This window comes from Pempheris klunzingeri, chromosome 2, assembly GCF_042242105.1.
Source record: "Pempheris klunzingeri isolate RE-2024b chromosome 2, fPemKlu1.hap1, whole genome shotgun sequence".
Taxonomy (NCBI): domain Eukaryota; kingdom Metazoa; phylum Chordata; class Actinopteri; order Acropomatiformes; family Pempheridae; genus Pempheris; species Pempheris klunzingeri.
This window is the reverse complement of record NC_092013.1, coordinates 20,869,911-20,881,080: the sequence shown is the minus strand read 5'-3', so window position 1 is coordinate 20,881,080 and position 11,170 is coordinate 20,869,911. Positions and strand designations below refer to the sequence as shown.

Sequence of the window (11,170 nt, the reverse complement as noted above, 5' to 3'; positions counted from 1 at the left end):
CCGTTTTTTCCAGAGCCTATCTCTCTCTGCTCCGCGGCTCACCGCAGCTCCCTATTGTTTAAACTGGGAGGGAAAAAAAAAAAACCCAACCAACAGTCCGCTTGATCTGTAATCGCAGCCAGTGAGTCATTTTTTTTTTTTTGGTTGTTCATCAGATGCTCGATGTTCGCCGCTCCGACTGCTGTATTCATTGTCAACTTCTCCGATTTCTCCACTTAGACTTGAGCTGCATCATGAATAGTTTGGGGGCACCTTTCAATCGCATACCTCTGGAATGGCGGGGATTACACAGCCGAAACCCGGAGAGCATGTAAACGCAAATGGAGTTTGGGATTTATTGCAAAATAAGGGAAAGATGACCGTCTTCTCATTGTGCTTGCTCCTGTGCGCAGATCTACTGGATTTAGCCGTCGGTAAGTCTGACCCCCCGTACTATCATTTTCACAGAGTCGGAGCCCCCCCCCTCCATCCCTCTCCTCTCCTCTCCTTCTCCCCGATCCATGCGTGGGGGTCTGTCAGTAGCCGAAGTGTCAGTGAGTGGAGTGATTCTCGTGTGACAGCGAAATACTAACTGGCCATTAACAGGACAGCCGGGTGGAGGCGATCGGTGCCATGCTTGCCTCATGCCAACTTTCCCCCCCTCCGTGCCATCCAAGTCGTGGAGGAGAGAAATCAATGAATAATGGCCGGATTCAGTTCAGGCTGCACAATGCGTGCTGTCGGGATGCTCAAAGCAACCCCCCCTCCTCCTCCTCCTCCTCCTCATCCTCCTCCTCCTCCACCACCCCAAAAAACCAAAAAAAAAAAAAAAAAAAAGGGTGGGGGGGTGCAGGGGTGGGGGCAGCAGGAGGCCTGGTCATGTATTAAGTCTTAATTCCTCTGCATTGACTATCACGAGCAGCACGCATGACAGCACCCATAACAGCACCCACAACGTTACTTGGGAGCACCCCCACTACTGAAACATGCCCGAGCGCACTTCTCGGCGTTCTGTTCTCGGCCATCGCGGCTTTTGCACATCACTTAGCGCCGGAGCTCAACAGATTTTAAAGTTGTTGCCTCGGAAAACATTAAAGTGCGTCCTTTTTTTTTTTGGGTTGTTGCTGTTGTTGTTGTTGTTGTTGTTTTTGAATGCAGATGTCTGCTTCCAGCGCGACCCGCTCAGCACAGCGGTGGCACATCAGTGTCGCGTGTTGTCTCTCCATCCTGACGCGTTTTTTTATTATTATTTATTTATTTTTATACATGTCAGAGGATGAACACGCAACACTAATCCTTTTTTTCCCCCTCATGACAGCGAATTCGGATATGAAACAACATGTGGATGCTTGAGAATTATTAGGCTGTCCTCCATTGGATTGTGTTTCCTCCTTTTTATTTTTTGGATAGGCAGTGGTGTGATGGGACTGGGGATGCTGTAGCCCTCTGCAATTTAGGAGAAGCTGGTATTATTCTAATATTTGCAGCACATAATGACCTGGCGGCAGTCATTTCAGCACGTTTCCCCCCTCACCGATGAGGATACTGCTCGTAAGCACATACGGTCCCTGTGGCATCTTCGTCTCCTGCATGGTGTCATACATCAAGAGCTTGCATTAAAGCGCTGCACTGCAAGCACTTGATTCCCCCCCCCCACCTCAGTGAGGAATACACAGAGCATGTGTGCGGCTCCATCTCATCCCGCCTGAGCTGGACTCGCACAACACTGTGGTGTCAGAGGAGAGTTCACTCCTGGCCACAGCACCAGAGCAGCACAATCTTACACACTAACCTGTTAACCTGCGCTGTTAGCTGAGGATTTCGCTGTTTTGAAGTGTTTCTGACCTGCGCTGACCCATATAGGAAATCATTATGCCAGTTGTGCTTAACATAGTGATAAAATGCCCCTGAGTGCGGCCAGCTCGTATGATGCTGAACTGCACGCAGGCCCTGCTGCGCCATTCAAAGTATTTAGGACCACCTCAATAAGGCAATCACGCTGGTTTGAAATGTGTGAATTGCTTAGATGACTTAGCTTTGTGTGGCTGAGTGAGTGGACTTTTCCACGCAGGAGTTAACATTGATCGCCAAGTAAACAAACAAACACTGAGAGGTGGAATTTAACTAATCAATTGGAAGGATTTGAGTTGACTAGCGGTTGGACTTGCAAGGGTTGTCGGCTGTTTTTGTCACCGCTGTTTTTCACGAAATCGATGTATGCTGCGGATACACCTCAGGATTTCACCTTTACTTTCTGCTTCTTTTTTTTTTCTCCCTCCCACAAGCAGTTTCTTGGCACAAACTGATGTCAGCTGTCTTCTGGACATCATGCTCGACTCATACCGGTGTACGATTTGGCTGTCTTCTACCAAGACCGAGGTGTCTCTATGTCAGCGTGTGCACCAGTGTCTCATCTCTACCTTGAAATGCCATACATTTTCATTTCCCCCAACTGTTTCTTTCATGACAGCAAAAAAAATGAAAATAAAAATAAACCTGATGCAAAATGATACATAGAGTATCTCATTTTGGAGTGAAACTTTTTCATGTAATCAGTTAACAGCTTCCTGCTTAATGCAGCTGTGCCTACTAAGTGACTAGCAAGAGAACCTCTGTAGTGCAGGATTCTTTTTTTTGCACAGTGTCACTGCTCCAAGAGCAGGCTTCATATTCAGTGGCCGTATGCTTAGCATGCTTCTACAGTAGTTCCATGTCTTTCTTTCTTTTTTTTTAACATGTTTTATTCATTGACATTTATAAATCTACTCTAGGCTACATGCGTGTACACAGCGGGGTATGATAACGTGTCCAAATCTAAAATCTTTAGTATATTATACATATTTTACATTATACATATGTTGTGTGCTCCATGACAGAACTGTGACAGTAAAGAGTCGTACCTGCACCTTCTCCAAAGCGCTGGCTTTATGTCCGAGCTCCCAATGTGTCTACAGCCTCCAAGTGTTACACCTGACTGACTATAGCAACATCAGTGCAGACACACCAATCTGAGGACGGCTCTCACCACAGTGCTTACCCTGGAGGTTTAGCAGTCATATAGAAATCCAATCCAATCCAATCCAAGAGAGCTAAGAGGCATTGACTCCTGAATTGACAATCGAATTATTATGAACTTCAGACCTTATAGACATAGTTAAGAATCAGGAAAACCGCTTGTGTTGGTTAGGGAAATTGTTCGGCATTTTGGGAAATACGTTTACTCACTTTCCTGCCGAGACTTAAATGAGCAGATCAATACCACTCTTATGTCTGTCTGGTGAAGATATAGCCACAGCCAGCAGACACTTAGCTCGGCGTAGCAGAGAGTCTGGAAGCAGGGGCAAACTGCTAGCCTGACTCTGTGACAAAATCCGCCTCTTAGCACTTCTACAGCTCTCAAATCAACACGATATATATATATTGCTTTCTTATTTCTTACAAACACCAAAGTGAGAAAACTTCAATTTGTGGTTGTACTCTGGGGGGTTATGGGGAGGAGCGACTTCCTGAAGTTTTTGCTGGTTGCCTGGCAACCTCACAGTGACAACGCGTCTTTAGAAAATTAGAGCACAGCTCCAAGCCAAGCACACGACCCCCTCCATAAACAACAGCTTGTCATTTTTTGGCTCTGGTTTTGTGTAGATTAAACAAACGAGATATGACCTGTTCATTAGCGAGATGTAAGGGGCGCCGATTGGCAGTTTTTGTTGCCTTTTGGACAGCGAGACAATGCACCAACATGAACAAAACAGCACTCATTTACAGTTTAGCATCAACCCTAAGCCATCACGTAAGGTGATGCCGCCGAATTGAGCACGTGGCACTTGTGTTTTACAGTGGTGGCCTGATGCATTGACACTAAAGCATCCCAGAAAATGTGCGAGGCAGATGATGTATTCGCTTCATCTAGAGTAACCAATCACAATTGCTGCTCTGAGCTCACTCGCTGCTGTTCAGGAGATAGTTTATAGTTCACTGTTTTGATTTATGACTTCTTGTTGGGGAGAAATTAATATGCTAACACCCCTAGAATTTAATTGGGCGAATGGTGTTGCTATTCTGGGTTTCAGTTAGATGGGTTTTTATTCCTCGCAGTCCCATTTGTGATTTTGGTGGATACGAGGGGGTGCACGTTCTTACATTAAAGTGTTGTGTAGGGTAATTAGATTTTTCTTTTTTTGTTTTGACTTCACCACCTCAAAAAAAGAAAAGAAAAAAAACGAGCCTAATAAGTTGGCACGAGGCGGTATTGCAGTCTGTGGTACAGTGCCATTTAGGGAAGAACAGACTTGCTTTACAGGGCTTCAGAGATTTCTCTAACAGATTATGATCTATAGATAAGAATGTTCAGACGCTGAATTGAAATTATATCAAACCGCAGCTTTTTGATGCCTCATTGCTGGCAAGAGCCGTGGCTTCATGTTTCCAATCATATTCATCCTGTGGCCTACACCATTTTCTAACAGTCTTACCTAGAAATCAAAGTATCTCTAATGCTGTATCTCATTTGCCTTTCACTTTCTAGAGAAATCTGTGGATGAAGTGTCTCACAGAGTAATATTAAATACGTCCTTTTGCATAATTCCTACTGAGGGTAATGCCTTTCTTTAAAGCGACATGAATAGTGTCCCTCTCGATATCCCTCACAGTGACTGACAATTTGCTGTCCGGTACAATCACTCTCCTCAAATGCTGATATTTATACACCGTATCTTGTTTTCCCAATTAGTGCTGCAGTGAATAAAAGCAAAAAAAAAACAAAACAACAACATTTTGATATGCCGTCCTTGCATGCTAAATGCAAATTGTGAGTAGGAGCTGCAGTAGGTTCTGGACTGAGGAGCTAGATTTGGATTCAAGGAGCAGTATAGTACAAGGTGCTCTGATTCAATGTAGATCAGGAAATGGGACAGGTTGGGCTCTTAACACTAGAGTCTGGTAGGAATATTACAGGGGTAAGGAGTGAAATAATCATTGTCGATGGAACTCACGTTCACTGTGTCAAAGTTGGAAGGGATACTGAGCATTAAGGACAACAAACTGAAACAGTACAGCCTAACACACGGGCCGTGGCTGTTATAGTTACTGCAGTTAAAAATGTAGAAAACGTCAGTATAGAAATGTCCAAATCTAAGAGCAGCTACAGGTGGTTGACTGTGATATTATAGCTTGTCCGTCAACTAAACATTTAATGTCACAAACACAGCTGCAAAAGACTTACTGCTGCCTCTATGTTTAAATCCACTATAAGTTAAAAAAAAAAAACCCCAAAAAACAGTAGTCCATGTCACGTATTCATTCAGCACACATTTTTTTTGTAAACCTTTCTGTTCCACCTGCTAAATAAAGCATCTAAGAAAATGTCTTGCCTCACATCACAGTACTGTAGGTTGACTTGCAGATTGTGGATCATAGCTGTGCTGACAGACTTAACAGGCACTGGATCTCTGTTTGATCTGATGGTTTCCGGTGCACTGTGACTGTCTGCGACTGATGGCTGGTCTTGACTCACAGGAAGTGAGAAGAGATATTGGCTGGAAAATGGGTTGTGGTAATGCCACTATCTAACAATCACCCGGCTTTGCATCAGCACTGCAGCTTTCAGCAGTTATATAAAATGATTATACACAGATTAGAAGCTGTCTTCATTCTTTTGTTCCACTGTTGTTGTTTTTTTTTTTTGTGTCTGCAGTCATTGTGGCAGTTTAAATGCATTTTATATTTTTCTTACAGTATGTGCTCCTATTGGCGCGCCTACACTTACTTTTGAAGAGCGTTTTGATATGTTTATTGATTTATTGCGCACGGCTCCTTTCTAGATGGTTTTTGATTCACCTAGACTGACCTGGGCTCAATATACTGTACCGCCTCAGATAGAGATGAGTTTAATATCACAATATCCTCTGCAGCCGATAGGATCTCATTTCTCTAAAAAAAAAAAAAAAAACAGTTCCTAGTGCTCTACTGATATTTAAGATGCGAAAGTGAGTGCAAACTGAAAAAAAAAAGCAAATGAAATTAAATTCAAAAATAGAAGAGCTCACTAGAAAGCAATGGCATCCAACACAGCAACACAAAACAGCTTTGTGTCTCTGGTTTACCCCTGGTTGACGGCAGTTTAGAGTACCTTGACCTAAAGTAGTGCAGCAACACCACACAAAGGTGGCAAGACTGCATCTAATTGCTTCACTGAAGAAGTAGAAGAAAAAAAAAACCCAGAATCCTGTACAGCAGTCGCAGTAGGTACCATGGTTATGGCTACCAATTGTCTCCTCCAGTGATCACCCTCAATTAGAGTATAATTTTTGTTATGCTCACCTTTTAGTCTGGATCTTTTGTCACTTGAAATCCCATTTAATGTGATGAAAGAGCCATATTAAAACTTGAAACAGGTTGGTGACCCAGAAATGACAGCTTTTGTTGAGGGGCTTCAGCCAGCTTTGTGCACGCAGACCACTGTGCTACAAATGAAATGGCTTTTACTGAAAAATCAAAATGACCTCAAAAGGTCTTTGTGGTGTCATGCAGTCCCCCCGCAGGACTTCAGTGAATATTTTGAGTGTATTAGATAATGAATATTAAATAGAAGGACTTCAACTGTCAGGAGTTTATGTCAACCGCTCATGTCTGGAGCATCTTTAGCTTCCATCACGTGATCACGTGCAGGATTTCCAAGTGAGACTTTGGCTGATGTGTGGGCAAGATATGGCAAGGATTTGGTTAAACCTATACTTGACAGGAAAGTTGGTTTGGCCTGAGGGAAGCAAAGAAATACAGAGCAGTAGAGGACTGCTTGCTTCCACCCACCCACACCTCCCTCAATGTTCAGCCAGGAGGAGGAAAACAAAGGAGAAATTAACAAATTGGAGCACAACCATGTACTTTTAGGGATGCATACAAAGTTTTTGCCGACCAAGATCCAACACGCGCCTCTGTCTCATGATATTTGCTCTGCTATCTCGTACCACGCAGAGACTAATGGTCAGGAGAGGCGAGGGGCGGGGTTACGTATCAGATTCACTATGTCTTTAATGGGTCGCCTCATCCAAATCATCCTAAGAAAGCATTTTCATTTTCCCCATTCACTCCTAGTGGTAGCTGCCAGTGAGGATAGTTTTGGTTTGTCTGGTGAGGTTTTAAAAATCTCTATTAGTAACATTTGTGCCAAAATATTGGTACAATTGAAGTGGAACTTTATTTCTAAAAGCGCCCTAAAATTGTCTATAAATTTTACAAGTTCATCGGTTTCCAGAGAAATCTGTGACCAACTGGTTACAGTTTTTATTGTGAATGTTTCATATGAAGATAAATAATATTATTATACCAAAGGTAGGAAGTCATGAAAACTGTCAGGTCTGATTATCATTAGCAATCGGCTCATTGATACCTCTATTGTTGTGTTGGTAGAAGTCTCTGCAGTGGCTATTTCTAAGGGTGGAAGTAATCTTTTAACTTTGGTTTAAACCTTTTTTTTTTTTTTTTTGTGAGAATCACATTGTGCTATTTTACAGTGGAGCTGAATAAACTTGTAAATGCTATTATTTAACAAAACCCAGACAGTTAGGCTACAAATCTTCCAACAGCAGGTCTGAAAGGCTTTTACACTTGCATGCATGCATGCATTTGCTTTTCACATTGAGGTACGGGTGTTGATCTTGAAAGAAATTCTGGCTTTTAGTTTCTTCAAAGGCATCCATTCCAATAGCGTGACAATCTGAAATGTCTGAGACAGTGATAAGCCACATGTGAGAGAATAACATATTCTGAGCATTAGCATACATGCCAACTATCCGCTTTTTAGGTAAATGTGTGAAACCAAATCATCTCTTTGACATTTTGGGTGAGCTTAAGAGCGTTGTTTGCACTGAACCAGTCAAAGCCATTAACATATTTTATTAAGGGCTAGCATTTTCAGCACTTGGGTCTGCATCCAAGATGACTCGTTGCCTAGTAGCTTCAGGCCCAAGGGGTTGACCTCGGGGTGTATGTCTCCCACAATGCAAATAATGCAGCAGAATGTGTAACCATCACGACAAATCTGTCCTCCCCCCACTGCCGCCGCAACGGGCTCTTTCACGGGAGCGGTAAAAGGAGAGAAATCGAGGAGAATGTCCTGAACAAATGTATTTTCCTTTGCCTGTATGGATGAAATATATTCGCCTTCTCAAGCAGTGATGCTCCAAATGATCAAATGATAAAGCCCGTGATTAGTAGGGGCAACTAAAGGCTTGGGGCAAGGAAGTTCAAACAGCACACTAACTTCCCTTTCTCGCCCTGAAGTTCTTCATACGCATATATAGGCTAACTTGCTGATGTCTTCGGCTTGCGTGGGAGTTTGAAACTACTCTTGGTTCTCTCAGCAGCTGGTGGTTTGCAGAGATAGGAAAAAGAGTAGAGAGGCTTTGCTAAGACAGGTCTCCCATGACCGGCTGCTTAGAGAAAGTGTAACGCTCCTCTTTGTGATCTGCAGTCAGCAGGCTGTATTGTCACATAGCGTTATAGGTCGTCTTACCAGAAATGCTATCCATGCATCACGTTTTATTCATGGATAACCTTATTTTTCCTGAAATTAGCAGCCAGAATAAGCAGGGATGTCTTGACAGGCTTTATCAGGAGTTTTACTGTATTCTCCCCTCACTGTTTCCTACATGCTAATGTGGATTATGCGATTTTTGCTTATCGTGTTCAAACATGGCTGCTGAGTAATAACAATTGCTCTGCCACTGTGTCCCAACATTAGCCTCCTTATTAAAGCCTTTGAGAAGTGCCTTGTATACTATACATGACACTTATCTCTGCATTCATGGTTCATCAACAGGGGGCTTAAGTTTCCAGGAGTAACACTGCTGTGCAGAGATGAGTTTTCATATATAGACATTCAGCTTCCTTGCACTTTGCTTTCTTTTTTTTTTTTTTTTGCTAGCGATGAGCATTTTTAGAGAACCTGAGCAGGTGGAATTATTCAACGTCACGGCGACCTGAGTTTGAAAAGATAAAACACTGTCTGTCCTTGTGTTTTTCTGTGTTAGCTAACAGTTTGAACACAATGTCAAGGTTATGTTGTAGATTAACACGAAAGGGTCAGCGTGACTTGCATCAGCAGTAAAATATAACAAATCTGAGCTGAGAATGGAGATGGAAAAAACAGTATCAGGAAAACTAAATCCAGACATAACACTGAATGATTAAAGTCAAATGATGTCTCTTCAACAAATATAATAATGCACCTCTTCATTTCTACAGAATTCTTATTGTGTAGAGAGTTTTTATAACTGATGCTTTACCATTACATTAAAAGCCTGCTATCTTTTCTTGATCTATCCTTATGGAAGATTGCTTTCATACATACGGACAACAATATTTCAATCTATCACGCAAGGAATCCTGTTCTTTTACTTTCATTTTAAAAGCCCCCTTTTGACATTCCCTTATATTCTCAGTATGTAGTCACTGTAAACACCGCAAATCACTGCTTCGCCTGTTTTGTTTGATTCGTCTGTGTCTTATGTTCAGAGCTATTCAAAGGCGTCTTCTAAGCAGTGAATGCGGCATCGCAGAGGTTTCATGAAAAGTCCAGATTAGGCGTGAAAAAAATGGAGGAGATGCGAAAGGAGGGGAAAAAAGAAAGAAAAAGAAAAAAAAGCTCTAATCTGCACATTGACGTCACTCTGGATGGGCTGAAGCTGTACAGATGGGAGTAAGGAAGGATTGTGTGGGCTATGCATCTCATGACAACAGATTATTTTCATTTATGCACGCTGACTTCCTTCTTATGAGCCACAGAGACTTTCTTCCCTCGGGACAGCATCCCTACACTTTCAACCACCTAAAAAATCAAAAAAAAAAAATCATGGAGACATCAATGTCCAGTCACAGGTGTTAGTGAAGTTTCACAGTCAGACAGTCTATGATAGGACAAGTCTCCGTCGTCATCCTATAACATCTGTCATTTGTGATAACATTTATCAGCAAACCTTTGATCCACCGCAGAACTTGTCTTGCAAGTTCAGGGAATTAATCTCCTGAACACGTGACATGAATTATACAATGGCAGAAACTGCAGTTGCACATGGATCATAGCCTGCGTTAGACATGATTATTTTACTTCTTTCATGATGAAGCTTAATATTGTGAGGTTGCTTCATCTTCTGGGGTGATTACACTTAACTTTATGCTGCTTGCTCCTCCGTTCTGAATTTTTTTTCTATAAAGCATAGATGATCTCATTTATTCTTGCCCAATAAAACTGTCAGTGTTAATTTAACTCTGAAAGTGAGTGTGGCTTGTGCGTTTTACTTGGTAACACTCTGGCACTGTGCGGTGTTCCCAGGACAGTGGGGTGAAATATTGTCAGGGAGCAGCTGTAATGACTTCCCACTGTAGGTTTCTTGTGTTGCTGCAATACTTAGGAATTGACCTGTAGTAGGATGAAAGCATTATGATGTGGGGTCATGGTGTAATTCTGTCCCATTCCGATTGTGATCTCTTGAGGCATGCAAGCATGAAGCTCCAAGCTGTTTGTACTTCCAAACACTGGTGCGTACTGTAACCTTTATACAGTTATCTTTGTAGATCACAGCACACATTGTGCAAGCTTATCAGCCATTCTATTCTTTTCATGAGTGCCATTAGCCATTAGCCAGTAACTTAAACTATACTGAAGCCCCAATTCTTCATTTAATTTTTTATTTCATTTTGTTTCAGCTTGGACAGTTTTGTAATTGAAATGAAGAGCAACTGTTTCTAACACCTTCTGCTCATGTCTTAGCTTTAGCTTGACTGATGGTAAAGAAAAAAAAAAAACAGATCTCGTGCTCCTCTTTATATTCAGCCATGACAATAAGCTGGTACAAGATTCATAAGTTGTTGCTGTGTCAATCATCTTTACATCTGTGCATGTACAATTGCACTGCTCGGATATGGAGGCCGTGTGTTACATCACTTTTAGCTCTTGCCTCATGCAGGGGCTCGCAGGCTGTGCTAGAGCTCACAAAATTTGAATCCCAAATTCATCTAATCAACAGAAAACTGTTGAAGCATTAGCATTTTAGCTCATCGCGTTGCTGTTGTGAAACGGTGCAAGACAGAGCAGAGGCGTAGGAGTAGACGTCAACACAGGGTGAATTAAGTTTCCTTGAACATATCATCAGGAGCAAAATTAGGCTGACTGATGGTGAATGTCCATAACAAT

At 42.3% G+C, this 11,170-nt stretch overlaps 1 protein-coding gene across 2 annotated transcripts in view; it reads left to right on the top strand.

Annotated features, from left to right (window-relative positions):
• The first annotated feature begins 274 nt into the window (after positions 1-274).
• The window catches only part of igsf21a (immunoglobin superfamily, member 21a), a 171,816-nt gene continuing 160,920 nt past the window's right edge, over positions 275-11,170 (top strand). For both annotated transcript variants that reach the window (XM_070850545.1, XM_070850537.1), the window contains exon 1: positions 275-413. In XM_070850545.1, the coding sequence (XP_070706646.1) occupies positions 275-413 (139 nt within the window). The remainder of the gene's footprint in view (positions 414-11,170) is intronic.